Source organism: Ursus arctos, chromosome X (assembly GCF_023065955.2).
Source record: "Ursus arctos isolate Adak ecotype North America chromosome X, UrsArc2.0, whole genome shotgun sequence".
NCBI lineage: Eukaryota > Metazoa > Chordata > Mammalia > Carnivora > Ursidae > Ursus > Ursus arctos.
This window is the reverse complement of record NC_079873.1, coordinates 61,361,822-61,380,156: the sequence shown is the minus strand read 5'-3', so window position 1 is coordinate 61,380,156 and position 18,335 is coordinate 61,361,822. Positions and strand designations below refer to the sequence as shown.

The following is an 18,335-nucleotide window of genomic DNA, read 5'->3' as shown; positions in this document are numbered from 1 at the left end:
AGTTCGGTTTGTCCCCTCTACTCCACTCCCCACCTGGTGTCTTTTCCTCACAGTAAAGCTCTCTCTCTTTCCTGGGGTGGTCTTTTTTTTTTCTCTTTTTGCAAGAGGGTGCCCTCCTTCCCCCTCAACCCCTATATCCCTCTTCCCCCTTCTCCCCTCCTCCCTTATCTTCCCTCCCCTTCTCCTACTCCCTATTTCTTTTGGTCTCTTTCTTAATCCTTTTCTCTGGATCTTTGAGTTTCTTTCCTTGTTTGCCTACTTATTTATGTTTCATTTATTTTATTTAGGTAAAGCTACTTCCTCTTCTAATCCAAGCAGCCCAGCTCCAGACTGGTACAAAGATTTTGTTACAGATGCTGATGCTGAGGTTTTAGAACATTCTGGAAAAATGGTACTTCTTTTTGAAATTCTTCGAATGGCAGAGGAAATTGGGGATAAAGTGTAAGTTTCTCCTATTTTTATTATATAAATGAAATTTTTTATAACCTTTCTGTTGTTTAAACAACTTATTTGAAGAAATCTGTTTTGTTTTCTTCCTTTCTGAAGATATAATTTCTTTAGTATTATAGTGATAGACAGCTATCTTCCTTCTAAGCCACTAGTTCTAAGTACATATTCTGATTATTTCTTCAGTGCTGTTTTCCTGTTCTGGGTATTTATTGCAGCTTGAACTTACTTCTTTGAGCCAGGCCTCTAGTGGATATCTGTATTTCACCATCTTTAAAAATTATTTTTCAATCCATGCAGTGTGGTTCCTACTTTATTGAAATTCCCCCCCAACCAAAGTCACTTAGTGACCTTTTAATCCCCATATCTAGTGGATAACTCTCAGACTTCATTTCACCTCTTTGACTATTCTCTATCATTTCTCCTTTGTTTTTGTTATTGTTCTTATCCTTCAAATTACTATTCAAAAAAGGATACTTTTTAATTTTTGGACCAGACTTACTGTTTAGGTTGTTATAAGGTCCCAGCATATGTTTGTAAAATATTTTAAAAATATTTCTGTGATTCTTTTAATAACCATTTAACATAAGGCTTAAAACAAACCTTTTATCTTAAAAAGTTTCAAACTTCCTTTAATTTTCTTGGGAAGAGGTAGATGGTATACTTCTATACCATCTTTTAATATATCTCTACTCTTAACACATTCTAATATACTTGTATGTCTTTTCACTGGATAGTGAGTTGTTTGAAGACAGATTGTTTTATTATTTATTAACCACTATACCTTGCATTTAGTAAGTACTCACTAAAATTTTATTTTGTTGTATATTGCCAATTTTTTAATACAGAAACAAGTGGTTCAGTTAAGGGTTGATGTTGGCCTGGAATGGAGTGATAGTATTGGAGGTAAAGGATATGTTTTGGAATAGAAACAACAGGATTTGGTACATTAATGCAGGGCAATAAGAATGTGAGAGTAGTCAAAGATGACTTCCAGGCTTCCAGACTCCGTGGTTGGTGGATTACGGTGTTACTTACTAAAATGGAGAACAGTAGGGAAGAACTAAGTTTATTAGAGGTAGTAAAGAGTTCTGCTCTGGCCGTGTTAAGTTTGAGAGGCCTATTAGACACCCATGAAAGATGCAAGTAGAAAGTGGTATTTGAATTCAAAGTTCCTAAAAGTTCAGGAGAGATTATTGCTGTGACGTGCTCATGCTTTTTTTCTGCTATCAACTTAGGTCATTTAATTTTTTATTTGGGTACCGTACAAAAATTTTAAGAGTGTGGAAGGGATTTTAGTGATCTTTTCATTTCCTAACCAGTGCAAGAATCTCCTCTATCATGTTCATCATAGGTGTTCTCCTAACCTCTCCCATGATAGAACATTTGCCATTTCAGAATTCTACCTATAGTTGAATACTTCAAATTTTTAGAAATTATATCCTTATCTTTAGTTTGTACTTTATCCCTATAGCTGTTTTCCTTATGGTTTAAAATTGAATATATCTACTGCCTTTTTTTAGACTCTTATAGTGATTTTTTTAAGTTATAAGCCCAACTGATAGATATTATCAGTGTTTAGGACTATAAAACTATGCATTTCCATAACTGTGATTACCACTATTTTTTATTTGTCCAGCATTTCCTTGTGGAAATTTTCAAACATAAAACAGAATTTTACAGTGAATACCCATATACCTGTCACCTAGAATCTATACTATATTCTATATTTTATTGTACTTTCTTTATTACATATTGGTTTATCTATCCATCTTATTTTCCTGATGCCTTTCAATGTAGGTTGCAGACATCAGTACTACTGTTTCAATTGTCTCCTCTTCAAAAAATGGTGGGTTCATCTCTCTTGTCACTTTTAGCTTTTTCTTCTGAGTTCATTGAGCTATTCTTTGTATGGCATAATTTCAGTCCTGGCCATATGGTCTTGAACATACTTCAGTTTTTTTTACCACCCATCTCAAAATATGGTCATAGTAAAACAAAAACAAAAAACTTCAGCTGAGTTTTGATTAACACAGAGTTAAAGTGAAGCTGGTTCTTGTTTATTCTGGATGGTATACTTCCATTCATGCAGTCGAATAGAGGTTTTCTAACATCTGAATAACACTATTGGTTCATATTAAACTTATGGTCAACTGAGACTTTCATTTTTTTTTTTAAAGAAGAACTGGTGTCAAATCAGATTCCTCTGTTCCCTATTTGTGCAGTTGATCTTTTGATCTAAGTGAAAACTTGATATTTCATAGGGCAAGAGATAAATGAATTTTAGTGATTTTTTAGCTAGTGGTGTGTTGATAAATGTTTGACAACTGACTCTTCAAAAAATGATAATAGAGAAAGCAAAGAAGCACATAAAGCCCTAATTTGTAACATTTGCTGATATCCATGGTAAAATACTCTTATTGGGGCCAATTTTAAGCTACCAACAGTGGTGGTAAGAAATGCTAACAATCTACTTTCCTCTTTCAAGCAAGTTACGGCTAATTCCAGTACACTACTGGTTTTAGCCCAGCCCTTCTGACTTGTTTTCTGTCATTTAAGCATTAAATTTTGATTGAATTTTAATTTCCAGATTTTTTGATATATATGAATTTGATTTGTATTGCTTCTCTATTTTCATATGGGTCATTAATAAAATAGGTAAAGCCAAAATAGTTTATACAAGAATGAAAATTATTACCAATCAGGGCAGTAATTGCTCATGTTATCTGCAATTAGAAAAAGTTAAGAGATAACCGTTAGTATGTAGCTACTTAGTCCTAATAACACCTTTTTCATAGTGAGATTTTTCTGAGCTCAGTGGTTCCCAGAACCAGCCTTTTTTTTTTTAAGATTTTATTTATTTATTCGACAGGATAGAGACAGCCAGCGAGAGAGGGAACACAAGCAGGGGGAGTGGGAGAGGAAGAAGCAGGCTCATAGCGGAGGAGCCTGATGTGGGGCTCGATCCCAGAACGCCGGGATCACGCCCTGAGCCGAAGGCAGACGCTTAACCGCTGTGCCACCCAGGCGCCCCAGTGCCACCCAGGCGCCCCCCAGAACCAGCCTTAATGCAGACTCAGGTCAACCTTTTTCCAGAATAGTACCCCGAATTCCAGATTAATTCCAGTTAAATAAATAATTAGTAAAGAATTTAAGTTTCCCAGTTATAGGAACTGCCAAAAACTTAATTTGTAGCTCAAAAAGAATTGATTCAATAAATTGTTTGATTCTAGGAAACATAATCTACTGAGGTATCAAGACTGTTGGTCATTTACACTAGTGCTAGGAAAAAATTCATTTCCTTACCAGTATTCTAGGAGTACCAACTGGGAGACAGTAGATCCCCATAGTGCAGAGTTTAGGAAGTCATACAATAGCCAATGCACATGTTATAAACTCCAGCCGCTGTTTCATAACTTGAGTTGTTCTTTTCAGTTCTACTAAATCTGAAGACCTCAAGGAATGAGTGTTGAAGGATCTTCTGGAGTCATAAAAGCATCTCTCTCCTATAGTACATCTTTCAGAATCAAATAAAACCAAGCAATCTGCTTGGACAGGTGTCTAGTTCCTTGTTTGCATATATAAGGGAGAGAATGAGCACTCCTTTATCCTTTATTCTCTTTGTAGATTTTTTTCATTTCCTGTGTATAATTATGTCCACTTTCCACCAGTGGGATAGATAAGAGCAGTGGTTTTGAAACTTCCTCAGAGCCCATGAAAGTTGGTGAAAAGAAGGCTAGAGCAGAGGCTGAGGGGCCAGTGACACTTTTACCTTCTTCTTCTCCAAGGCCTAAAGCACCCTGCTTTATTTGTTTGTTTAAAAAGATTTTTTTTTATTTGAGAAAGAGAGCATGAGTGGGGGGTGGGTGGGAGGTGGCCAGAGAGAGAGGAAGAGAGAATCTCAAGCAGACTCCCCATTGAGTGTGGAGCCTGACCTGGGCTCGATCTCACAACCCTGAGATCATGACCTAGGCCAAAATCAGAGCCAGACGCTTAACCAACTCAGCCACCCAGGCGCCTTTTTATTGTTTGTTTATTATATATTTAAAGTTTTTATTTAAATTCAAGTTAGTTAACATACAGTGTAATGTTAGTTTCCTGTTAAATAGATGGTGGGGATTAAAGAGTGCACTTGTGATGAGCACCAGATGTTGTATGGAAGTGTTGAATCACTATATTTTACACCTGAAATTATTTATTACATTTTAATACCACATAAGGCTTTATGTGAACAAATAGTTTTCATGGCTCCAAACAGGAGTTAGAAAACTACTGGGATGGAGAATCAGGAATCTGCAGACATATTTGAAATGGAACAGCAAAGTGTTTTAGAATGTTTACAAGTCTAAAATTACTCAAATACTTTTAATAGACTTTTTTCTCATATTCTCTAGTTTCTTTTGTACAGTAAAAGTTTTTAATTTTGATGAAATCCACTTTATCAACTTTTTTCCGCCATAAATCATGTTTTTGGTGTTAGTCTAAGAATTGTCTAACCCAGAGTTATGATTTTCTTCCTTGCGTTTTTCTAAACATTTTAGTTTTACATTTATTTATTTTTTTATAATAATATTTTTTATTATAGTATGTTAGTCACCATACAGTAGTACATCCCCGGTTTTTGATGTAAAGTTCCACGATTCATCAGTTGTGTATAACACCCAGTGCACCATGTAATACGTGCCCTCCTTACTACCCATCACCAGCCTATCCCATTCCCCCACCCCCCTCCCCTCTGAAGCCCTCAGTTGGTAATCAGAAGGGGGAATGAAGCATGAGAGACTATGGACTCTGAGATACAGTTTTACATTTTAAAATTAGATTTATACTCCATTTTGAATTACTTTTTCTATAAAGTGTGAGGTTTAAGCCAAAGTTCTTTTTTTTTTTTTTTGCGTATGAATGTTGAATTTTGCCAAGTCCATTGTTGAAAAGATTATCCTTTTTCCACTGAATTGCCTTTGCTTCTTTGTGAAAAACCATTTAGCTGACTATATTGTGTGGCTCTATATCTGGACCCCAAATTCTGTTCCATCAGTTTGTGCTTGTCCCTTAATCAGTATTACACTGTGCTGATTACTCTAGCTTTTCAAGTGTTGAAATCATGTAGAGTTAGGCCTCCAACTTTTTCAAAGTTGTTTTGGCTCCCCTGTGTGCTCAGCATTTTCATATAAACTTTATAGAATCAGCTTGTTAATTTCTCAAAAATCCTGCTGTGGTTTTGATTAGAATTGTGTTGAATTCATGTATATTTTTCAATCGCTATAATAGATGCTTCTAAATATTTGTTAAAAAATAAATATTTGCTGACTGGCTGAAGAAACAAATGAATAAATTAGTAATAAAAACAATAAAAAAAGAATTGTGTTGAATTTGTAAGTCAATTTGGAAAGAAGTAATATCTGTACTATGTGACCCTTCTAATCCATGAACACTAATCCATTTTTTTAGCCTTGTTTTCAGCCAGTCTCTCATATCTCTGGACTTGATTGAAGATTTTCTTGAATTGGCCAGTAGGGAAAAGACAGAAGATAAAGATAAACCTCTTATTTATAAAGGTGAGTTACAAACGTTTCTGTATCATAATTTTTGAAACCTTTATTTAAACGTATTATATAAACATTTTAACAATAAAAGAAAAAATACTCCCCAGACATACAACTTTAATATATCCATTTTTTTCTGTACATTCTTCTTGTCCTTATCTACATTAACATGGTCTTTATTGTTGCAGTTGTAACATGAAATAAGATTTTTTGTTCTTATAAAGGGCTTTATTGAAATAATTCACATATCATGCAGTTCATCCATTTTAAGTGAAAAATTCAGTGGTTTTTAGTATTTTCATAGAGTTCTGCAACTATCACCACAATTTTCAACCTTTTTAATCACCACCAAAGAAACCCTGTACCCTTTAGCTATTACCCTCCTAGCCCTGCCTTCCACCTCTTCAAATCTTAAGCAGTCACTAATCAATCTACTTTCTGTTTCTACAGACTGACCTGTTCTGAAACTTTCATGTAAATGGATTCATATAATATGTGGTCTTCTGTGACTGGCTTCTTTCAGAGTTCTTCCATGTTGTAGCATGTGTCAGTACTTCATTCATTAGGCCATAAAGATCTAATAATATTCCATTGTACGGATAATACCTACATTTTGATTATCCATTTATTCATTCATAGATATCTAGGTTGTTTTCACCTTCTGACTATTGTGAGTAGTGCTGTGATAAATACTTGTATGCAAGTTTTTATTTATTTAAGCATCTGTTTTCACTTCATTTGGAAATATACTTAGGAATGGAATTATTGGGTCATGTGGTAATTTTAACTTATTGAGGAACCACCAAACTGTTTTCCATACTGGCTGCATGATTTTACATTTCCACAAGCAGTGTATAAGGGTTCCAGTTTCTCCACATCTTTACCAATAGTTACCTTCTGTTTTGTTTTGTTTTGTTTTGTTTTATTACAGGTATACCTCAGAGGTATTGTGGGTTTGGTTCCAGACCACTGCAATAATGTGAATACTTCAATAAAGGGAGTTGAATTAGTTTTTTTGGTTTCCCAGTGCATATAAAAGTTCTATTTACACTGTACTATAGTCTGTTAAGTGTGCAATAGCATTATATCTTAAATATATATATATACCTTAATTAAAAAATACTTTATTGCTAAAAGATGTCAACCATCATCTGAGTTTTCAGCAAGTTGTAATTTTTTGCTGGTGGAGGATTTTGCCATGATGTTGATGGCTGCTGACTGATCAGGGTGGTGGTTGCTGAAGATTGAGGTGACTGTGGCAATTTCTTAAAATAAGACAACAGTGAAGTTTGCTGCATCGATTGACCCTTCTTTTCACAAATGATTTCTGTGTAGCACGCAATGCTGTTTGATAACATTTTACCCATAGTAGAACTTCTTTCAAAATTGGAGTCATGTCAGTCCTCTCAAACTCTGCCTCTACTTTATCAAATAAGTTTTTATAATACTCTAAATCTTTTGTTGTCATTTCAGTAATCTTTACGGCATCTTCACCAGGACTAGATTCCACCTTAAGAAACCACTTTCTTTGCTCACCTGTAAGAGGCAACTCCTCATCTGTTCAAGTTTTGTCATGACGTTGTAGCAATTCAGTCCTGTCTTCAGGCTTCACTTCTAATTCTAGGTCTCTTGCTATTTCAGCCACATCTGCAGTTACTTCCTCCTCTCAAAGTCATCCATGAGGGTTGGATTCAACTTCTTACAAACTCCTGTTAATGTTGGTATTTTGACCTCTTCCCATGAATCACAAATATTCTTTTTTTAAAAGGAATTAGAAGTACTTATATTAAGAAAAGTATGAAGCTCTCCCTGCAGACATAAATGAACAAATATGGAGGTAGTTTCAGGTTCTAGCATGGGAAATGTTAATAAGGATGCCAATATTCCTGATATTATTTCATCATCAATGCTATTTCAGTAAATCAAAATTGCAATAGAATTTTTAAGTGGAAATAATCTTTACAAAAAGAGCCTTTCTTGTGCGTATGTGCCTAGAGGAGGCCGAATGAACTTCCCTCTGGGAAGAGGGGGCACTCAGAAGTCATTGAGCTGGACCAAGAGCACTTTTTCCTCCTATGGTTCTCCGAGATTGTGTAGTCTTCAGGGAGTGGAGTTCATGGACCAGTTCAGCTAATTATGAGCTCTGCATCCACGTCTCCAGGCCACAATTCCACAATCAGTCCGTGTCTCCAGCCTTCCAGGTTGCCAGTCCCTGTCTAGTGGGCTTCATACCTGTGTCTCCTCCCAGAGTAGTAATCTCCACCAAGAGGCCTGGCCTGAGTCTGTCTGTCTGCCAGTCCTAAGGACAGACCCTCAGCCATTGTTGTTCACCAGGTAGGAGAGGGGCAGCCCCCTTCCTCCTTGCTCATGCACCAGCAAAGTCACAGTGCAGCCAGCGATGCCATAGGCGACAGTGGATGGAGAAGGGGCTGGGCGACTGAATCACAAATGTTCTTAATAGCATCTAGAATGGTGAATCCTTTCCAGAAGGTTTTCAATTTACTTTCCCTAGATCCATCAGAGGAGTCACCATTGATGGTAGCTATAGCTTTACAAAATGTATTTCTTAAATAATAAAACTTGAATGTTGAAATTACTCCTTGATCTATGGGCTGCAGAATGGATGTTGTGTTACTAGACATGAAAACAACATTAATCTTGTGTACACCTCCATCAGACTTCTTGGGTGATGAGGTACATTGTCAGTGAGCAGTAATATTTTGAAAGAAGTCCTTTTTTCTGAGCAGTAGGTCTCAACAGTGGGCTTAAAATATTTGGTAAACCATGTCAAAAACAGATGTGCTGTCATCCAGCTCTTGTTCTCTTTATAGAACACAGAGAGGGTAGATTTAACATAATTCTTAAGGCACCTAGGATTTTCAGAATGGTAAATGAGCATTGGCTTCAACTTAAAGTCACCAGCTGCATTAGCCCTTAAGAAGAGAGTCAGCCTGACCTTTGAGCTTTGAAGCCAGGTATTGACTTCTCTCTGGCTGTGAAAGTCATAGATGACATCTTCTAATGGAAGGCTGTTTGTCTACATAGAAAATTCTATTGTTTAGTATAGCCCCTTTCATTAATTATCTTAGCTAGATCTTCTGGATAACTTGCTGCAGCTTTTACATTAGCACTTGTTGCTTCACCTTGCACTTCTCTGTTATGGAGACCACTTTCTTTACACCTCATGAATCAACGTCTGCTTGTTTTAAACTTTTATTCTGTAACTTCCTCACCTCTCTCAGCCTTCATAGAACTGGAGAGAGTTAGGGACTTGCTCTGGATTAGGCTTTGCCTTAGGAAATGTCGTGACTGGTTTGATCTTCTGTCCAGACCACTAAAACTTTCCATATCAGCAATAGGACTGTTTTGCCTTTTTAATCATTCATGTGTTCACTGGAGTAACACTTTTAATTTCCTTCAAGAAGTTTTCCTTTGCATTCACAACTTGGCTAACTGGCACAAGAGGCCTAACTTTAGGCCCATCTCATCTGTCACATGCCTTCCTCATTAAGCTTAATCATTTCTAGCTTTTTTTTTTTTTTAAAGATTTTATTTATTTATTTGACAGGGAGACAGCCAGTGAGAGAGGGAATACAAGCGGGGGGAGTGGGAGAGGAAGAAGCAGGCTCTTAGCAGAGAAGCCTGATGCGGGGCTCAATCCCAGAACGCTGGGATCACGCCCTGAGCCGAAGGCAGACACTTAACGACTGCGCCACCCAGGCGCCCCTCATTTCTAGCTTTTGACTTAAAATGAGATACATGCGACTCTTCCTTTTACTTGAACACCCAGAAGGTGTAGGGTTATTAATCAGCCTAATTTTAATATTGTTGTGTCTTGGGAAATAGGCCTGAAGAGAGGGAGAGAGGTGGGGGGGGGTCAGCTGCTTGGTGGTACAGTCAGAACACACTCATTTATTGGTGAAGTTCTCTGTTTTTAGTGGGTGCAATTTATTGCACCCCAAAATAGTTACAATAGTAATGTCAGATTTTACTGGTCATCATAACAAATGTAATAATAATGATGAAAAAGTTTGAAATATTGTTGGAATTACCAAAATGTGACAGAGACACAAAGTGAGCAAATGCTCCAGTAGACTTGCTCGACGCAGGGTTGCCACAAACGTTCAGTTTGTAAAAACAAAACAAAACGAAACGAAACAAAAAACAAAAAACACACATGGTTATGTGAGAAGTGGCATAAAGCACAATAAAATGAGGCTGCCTGTAAAGCCATCCTAGTGGCCATGAAGTGGTATCTCATTGTGATTTTGGTTTGTATTTCTCTAATGACTAATAATGTTGAGCATCTTTTCATGTTCTTGTTGACTTCTTGTATATCGTTGGAAAAATGTTTATTCAGGTCCTTTGCCCATTTTTGAATTTAGTTATTTGTCTTGTTATTGAGTTGAATTTTTTGGGTTTGTTTTACATTTTCTGCATACCAGGCTCTTATCAGATATATGATTCACAAATATTTTCTCTTATTTTGTGGGTTATCTTTTCACTTTCTTGGTAGTGTCCTTTGGTAGATAGAAGTTCTTCATTTTGATGGAATCCAGGAGATCTATTTTTTCTTTTGTTATTTGTGCTTTTGGTGTTATATCTAAAAAACTGTTGCCAAATCCAAGTTCATGAAGAGTCATCCCTATGCTCCCTCTCCCTTCAAAAAATTATATAGCTTTAGCTCTTAATATTTAGGCTTTTAATCCATTTTGAGTTGATTTTTATATATCGCATGAGATAAAGGTCCAACATCAATCTTTTGCTGTGGCTGTTCGGTTGTCCTAGCACTATTTCTTGAAAAGACTATTCTTTCCCTATTTAATGGTCTTGGCACCCTTGTTGAAAATCAGTTGATCATACAGACCCATTTCTTGACTCTTAGTTCTATTCCATTGATCTATGTCAGTCCTTGCCAGTATCACACTAGCTTGATTACTACTGTTGCTTTGAAAGTAAATTTTGAAAGTAAGTCCTACTTTATTCCTCTTCAAGATTGTTTTGGCTATTCTGAGTCCCTGGCAATTCCATATGAATTTTAGAATCACCTTGTACATTTCTACAGAGAAATCAGCATAGGGATTCTGGTTAAGATTCTGATAGGGATTACATTGAGTCTGTATTTCATTTTAGGAAGTATTGCCATCTTAATATTAAGTCTTCTGATCCATGAACATAAGAGGTTTTAGCATTTGTTTAGGTCTTTAATTTTCTTTCACCAGTATTTTGTGGTTTTTAGTGTATACATTTTAAATGTCATGTGTTAAATTTATTCTTACTTGTTTTATTCTTTTTGATGGTACTGAAAATGGAATTTTCTTAATTATATTTTTGGATTCTTCCTGGTAAATGTTTAAAAAATTGAGTTTTGTATATTAACTCATTTATTAGTCCTAATAGTTTTTAAGTGGATATTTAAAGGATTTTCCATTTACAGGATCATATCATTTACAATTAGAGATAATTTACTTTTTCCTTTCCAATGTGGATTACTTCTATTTCTTTTTCTTGCCCAATTTCCGTGGTTAGTACCTCTAGTACAGTGAAGTGGCAAGAGCAAACATCCTTTTCTTGTTCTGAATCTTGGGGGGAAAGCATCTGATCTTTCCCCATTAGAATGGTGTTATTTGCAGTTTTTTCATAATGCTGTTTATCAAATTGAAGAAGTTCCCTTCTATTTCCAGTTTTTAATTTTTTTTTTATCATGAACGGTATTGGATATTGTCAAATGCTATCTCTCATCTATTGAGATGATCATACGGGTTTTTAAAATTCTACTGATCTGGTGCATTACTTTTTTAAAAATTTTTTTTATTATATTAGTCACCATACAGTACATCCCTGGTTTCTGATGTAAAGTTCAATGATTCATTAGTTGCGTATAACACCCAGTGCACCATGCAATACGTGCCCTCTCCACCACCCATCACCAGCCTATCCCATTCCCCCACCCCCCTCCCCTCTGAAGCCCTCAGTTTGTTTCTCAGACTCCATAGTCTCTCATGCTTCATTCCCCCTTCTGATTACCCCCCCTTTCTTTATCCCTTTCTTCCCCTACCGATTTCCTAGTTCTTATGTTCCATAGATGAGAGAAATCATATGATAATTGTCTTTCTCTGCTTGACTTATTTCACTTGGCATTATCTCCTCTAGTGCCGTCCATGTTGTAGCAAATGTAGAGAACTTGTTCTTTCTGATAGCTGAGTAATATTCCATTGTATATATGGACCACAACTTCTTAATCCAGTCATCTGTTGAAGGGCATCTCGGCTCCTTCCACGATTTAGCTATTGTGGACATTGCTGCTATAAACATTGGGGTGCATATGGCCTTTCTCTTTACTACGACTATATCGTTGGGGTAAACACCCAGTAGTGCAATGGCTGGATCATAGGGTAGCTCAATTTTTAACTTTTTAAGGGACCTCCACACTGTTTTCCAGAGTGGCTGGACCAACTTGCATTCCCACCAACAATGTAGGAGGGTTCCCCTTTCTCCACATCCTCTCCAACAATTGTTGTTTCTTGCCTTGTCTATTTTTGCCATTCTAACTGGCGTAAGGTGGTATCTCAGTGTGGTTTTGATTTGAATTTCCCTGATGGCTAATGATGTTGAACATTTTTTCATGTGTCTGTTAGCCATTTGTATGTCTTCATTGGAAAAGTGTCTGTTCATACCTTCTGCCCAATTTATGATTTGTTTATTTGTTTCTCGTGTATTGAGTTTGAGAAGTTCTTTGTAGATCTTGGATACCAGTCCTTTATCTGTAGCATCATTTGCAAATGTCTTCTCCCATTCCGTGTGCTGCCTCTTAGTTGTTTTGACTGTTTCCTTGGCTGTGCAGAAGCTTTTTATCTTGATGAAGTCCCACAAGTTCATTTTTTCTTTTGTTTCTCTTGCCTTTGGAGATGTGTCATGAAAAGGTTGCTTTGGCCAATGTCGTAGACGTTGCTGCCTATGTCATAGAGGTTGCTGCCTATGTTCTCCTCTAGGATTTTGATGGATTCCTGTCTCACATCGAGGTCTTTCATCCATTTGGAGTTTATCTTTGTGTATGGTGTGAGAGAGTGGTCAAGTTTCATTCTTTTGCATGTAGCTGTCCAATTTTCCCAGCACCATTTATTGAAGAGACTGTCTTTTTTCCACCGGATGTTTTTTCCTGCTTTATAAAAGATTAGTTGCCCAAAGAGCCGAGGATCCATTTCTGGGTTCTCTATTCTGTTCCATTGGTCTATGTGTCTGTTTTTGTGCCAGTACCATGCTGTCTTTGTGATCACAGCTTTGTAGTACAGCTCGAAATCCGGCATTGTGATGCCCCCAGCTTTGTTTTTCCTTCTCAACAGTTCCTTGGAGATTCGGGGCCTTTTCTGGTTCCATACAAATTTAAGGACTATTTGTTCCAGTTCCTTGAAAAATGTCCTCAGTATTTTGATCAGGATAGCATTGAAAGTGTAGATTGCTCTGGGTAGCATGGACATTTTAACTCTTAATTCTTCCGATCCATGAGCATGGAATATTTTTCCATCTTTTTGTGTGTTCCTCAATGTCTTTCAAGAGTGATTTGTAGTTTCTAGAATATAGGTCCTTTACGTCTCTGGTTAAGTTAATTCCAAGATAACGTATGGTTTTTAGTGCTATTGTAAATGGGATGGATTCCCTAATTTCTCTTTCTTCAGTCTCATTGTTCGTGTATAGAAATGCAACTGATTTCTGAGCATTGATTTTGTATCCTGCCACATTACTGAATTGCTCTATAACTTCTAATAGTTTGGGAGTGGCTTCTTTTGGGTTTTCCATATAGAGTATCATGTCATCTGTGAAGAGAGACATTTTGACTTGTTCTTTGCCGATTTGGATACCTTTTATCCCTTTTTGTTGTCTGATTGCTCTTCCAAGGAATTCTAGACTATGTTGTATAATAGTGGCGAGAGTGGGCATCCTTGTCGTGTTCCTGATCTTAAGGGAAAGGCTTCCAGCTTTTCCCCATTGAGAATGATATTTGCTGTAGGCTTTTCATAGATGGTTTTTATGAGATTGAGGAATGTACCCTCTATCTGTACACTCTGAAGGGTTTTAATCAGGAAAGGATGCTGTATTTTGTCAAATGCTTTTTCTGCATCTGTTGAGAGAATCGTATGATTTTTGGCTTTTTCCTTCTGGATAAAATCTTTGACACTGATCGATTTGCGAATGTTGAACCACCCTTGCATCCCAGCGATGAGTCCCACTTGGTCATGATGGATAATCCTTTTAATGTACTGTTGGATTCTGTTAGCCAAGATCTTGTTGAGGATTTTGGCGTCCATGTTTATTAGGGAAATCGGTCTGTAATTCTCTTTTTTGATGGGGACTTTGCCTGGTTTGGAGATCAAGGTAATATTGGCCTCATAGAATGAGTTTGGTAGCTTTCCTTCTGTTTCTATTTTTTGAAATAGCTTTAGGAGAATAGGTATTATTTCTTCTTTGAATGTTTGGTAGAATTCCCCAGGAAAACCGTCCGGGCCTGGAGTTTTGGTATTTGGAAGGTTGTTTATCACTGACTCAATCTCTTCATAATTAATTGGCCTGTTAAAAAATCAATTTCTTTCTGTTTCAGTCTAGGTAGTTCATAGGTTTCCAGAAAGTCCTCCATCTCTTCCAGATTGCTTAATTTATTGGCATAAAGCTGTTGATAAAAGTTTCTAATAGTCCTACAAATTTCATTCGTGTTGGTTGTGACCTCTCCGTTTTCATTCGTAATTTTATTAATTTGGGTCCTTTCTCTATTCTTTTGGATAAGTCTTGCCAGTGGTCTGACAATTTTATTGATTCTCTCAAAGAACCACCTTCTAGTTCTATTGATCTGCTCTACTGTACTCCTGGTTTCTAATTCATTGCTTTCTTCTCTAATCTTGGTCAACTGCTTCCTCGTGCTGCATGGATTAGGTCTGTCCCTCTGTTGCTATTCCAGCTTCTTGAGGTGAGAAAAATAAAAACTGCATTTTAGATTTTTGTATTCTTTTGAGTGAGGCTTGGATGGCTATGTATTTTCCTCTTAGGACTGCCTTTGCAGTGTCCCATAGGTTGTGGACCGTTGTGTTTTTATTTAGGTCTCCATAAATTGTTTAAATTGATTTTTGATTTTCTGGTTTATCGAGTCATTCCTGAGCAGGATGGTTCTTAGTCTCCAAGTGTTTGAGTTTCTTCCAAATTTTTCCTTGTGCTTGAGTTCCAATTTCAAAGCGTTGTGGTCTGAGAATATGCAGGGAACAATTTCAGTCTTTTGGTGTCAGTTGAGACCTGTTTTGTGTCCCAGAACATGGTCTATTCTTGAGAGTGTTCCATGGGCATTAGAATAGAATGAGTATTCTTTGGTTCTGGGGTGTAGTGTTCTATATATATCTGTGAGGTCGAGCTCGTCGAGTATGGCATTCAAAGCCCTTGTTTCTTTGTTGATTTTTTGCATGGGTGTTCTTTCTATTTCTGATAGTGGAGTGTTGAGGTCCCCAATTATTACCGTATTTTTCTCTATATTTCTCTTTATTCTGGTTAAGAGTTGGCTTGTGTATCTTGCTGCTCCCCTGTTGGGGGCATATATATTTATAATTGTCATATCCACTTGTTGGGTACATCCTTTAAGGATAATATAGTGCCTTTCTGTGTCTCTAACTATAGTCTTTAGTTTAAAATCCAATCTGTCTGATATGAGAATTGCTACCCCAGCTTTCTTTTGAGGTCCATTGGCGTGAAAGATGATATTCCATCCCTTTACTTTCAGTCTGTATGTATCCTTAGATTCAAAATGAGTCTCTTGTAGACAGCAAATGGATGGGTCATGTCTTTTTATCCAATCTGCAACCCTGTGGTGTTTTATGGGAGCTCTTAGGCCATTTACATTGAGACTGATTATTGAGAGATAGTATTTTAATGATGCCATGTTGCCAGTAAAGTCTTTGTTTCTATCGATTGTGACTTTCTGTTGTGTATCACTTTTGGGGCTTTTTTACCTTTATAGAACCCCCCCTTAATATCTCCTGTAGGGCTGGTTTCGTGGTTACGAAATTGGTCAATGACTGGCGATTCTGGAAGGTCTTTATTTCTCCATCCTTCTGAATGACAGCCTTGCTGGATAAAGGATCCTTGGCTGCATGTTTTTCTCTGAAAGAGCTTTAAAAATGCCCCCCCAACCCTTTCTCTCATTCCAGGTCTGTGTAGACAGGTCTGACGTAATTCTGATACCTTTGCCTTGGTACGTGAGAAATTTCTTTGCCCTGGCCGCTTTCAATACTGTATCCCTGGATCTGATATTTGCAAATTGCACTATGATGTGACGTGGCATTGGTTTGTCGTGGTTGAGCTTGGGAGGGGCCCTCTCTGCCTCTTGGACACGAATGCTTGTTTCCCTTGCTAGATTAGGGAAGTTTTCAGCTACAGTTTGTTCAAATATCTCTTCTAGACCTCTGTTTTTCTCCACCCCCTCGGGGATGCCAATGATTCTGACATTGGAACATTTCATTGGGTCAGTAATTTCCCGTAACCTACATTCATGAGCGTGGATTTTTTTGAGTCCAGATTCTATTTTAGCTTTTTCTTTTACTAACCCATCCTCCAATTCGCTGATACGTTCTTCTGTCTCATTCACCCTGGCCGTCAGAGCCTCTAGTTTTGACTGCATTTGGCTCATAGAATTTTTAATTTCTGCCAGATTCGCTCTCATTTCTGCCCTTAGAGATTCTATATTCTCACTAACATTTTCGTTAATACTTTTTTCAAGTCTACAGGTCATCTTGACCATTGTTACTCTGAATTCCATTTCTGATAATTTGATTATATGCATATCCATTAGTTCTGTGGCAGAGGCCACAGACTAATTGCCTTTTCTTTGCTGGGGGGGATTTCTCCTTCTCGTCATTCTGATGAGGAGAGGTTGTGGGGTTGTCCAGAGCCCAAATTATTGACCGGGACCCAGGCCGTGCACCCTTGTTTTATAGGGATCTTAGGGATGTGGGCTTCTTGATTTTTCAGCCTCCCTTCTGGGTGAGGGTCCTTCCACACCAATACTCAGGTAACCCTGTTTGGGTAGAGTCTCCATGTCCCCTGCGAGGTGGGATGGGGATGGGCACAATGTGAGCCGGCATTTCCAGGCTTTTGTTCTCTGGAGGCTTTCCCTGGCGGTTTGCTGTGCCTCTTCTGAGAGTCAGCGCAGCAGTGGCCGAATCTCAGCCTCTGTCTCAGAACAGAGGAATCGCGGACCATTCTCCACTGATGTTCTGGCTACTTTAACTCTGTTACTGTTGGTGCTGCTCAACCCTGCAGCATCCCAGGATGTGCGCCCCACACCCGGCATGCCAACCCTCACTTCCAGGGCCCGTGCGTCTCTGTCCTTTGTGTTTCTAACACTGCCAGCCACCCCCGTGCACTCCCGGAGCTCCCGGTCTCAGTCTGGTTCCAATGAGCACACCGGAGCTCTGTTTCAGTCTGGTGGCGCACGTTCCCGGCTCACGTTCTCAGTCTGCTCTCTCGTGGGTGCCGGTCCACGAGTCCGCTCGCTCCCCCGTGCAGGTGGCTACCGCTTCCCGGCGCCCGAACGCGGCGGCTCCCTCCCCCTTCCGTTTATCTTCCGATATCTCTGCGCAGTTTCACGGCTCCCTGCTTCATACCTCAGTACTCAGCTCTGGAGATGTTCATTTGTAGAGATCCAGATGTATCTTTCTGCGTCTCAGGCTGATTCCGTGGATGTTCAGGCTGTTCTGGTATGTATCCAACTCGACTCGGTACCGGCTGAAAAAGGGGTCCCCTACTCCTCTGCCATCTTAACTCCCTGGTGCATTAGTTTAAATGTCATATGTTAAACCAACCTTGCATACCTGGGATAAATCCTACTTGGTTATGGTGTATAATTCTCTTTACATGTTGCTGGATTCTGTTCACTAGTATTTTTTTGAGGATTTGTGAATCCTTATTCATAAGATATAATATTTTTCAGTTTTGTTTTCTTCTAATATCCTTGGTTTTGGTACAAGACTAATACTGGCCTCATTTAATGAGTTGGGAAGTATTCCTTTTCCTATTTTTTAAAAAAGATTTTATTTATTTATTTATTTGAGAGAGAGAGAGAGAACACAAGCAGGGGGTGTGGGGGAGGGAGAAGCAGGTTTCCCACTGAGCAGGGAGCCCATTGCGGGGCTTGTTCCCAGGACACCGGAATCATGACCTGAGCTGAAGGCAGACACTTAACAACTGAGCCACCCTGGTGCTCCATCCTTTTCCTATGTTTTGAAAGAGTTTGGGAAGCATTGGTATGAGTTCTTTAAGTGTCTGCCAAAATTTAGCAGTGAAGCCATCTGGACCTGGGTTTTTCTT

General features: G+C 38.2%; 1 protein-coding gene across 14 annotated transcripts in view; it reads left to right on the top strand.

The window, feature by feature from the left end:
* ATRX (ATRX chromatin remodeler) overlaps positions 1-18,335 on the top strand; it is a 324,331-nt gene that overhangs the window by 246,630 nt on the left and 59,366 nt on the right. For all 14 annotated transcript variants that reach the window (XM_048213854.2, XM_048213847.2, XM_048213856.2 and 11 more), the window contains 2 exons: positions 288-441; positions 5,899-6,005. In XM_048213854.2, the coding sequence (XP_048069811.1) occupies positions 288-441; positions 5,899-6,005 (261 nt within the window). The remainder of the gene's footprint in view (positions 1-287; positions 442-5,898; positions 6,006-18,335) is intronic.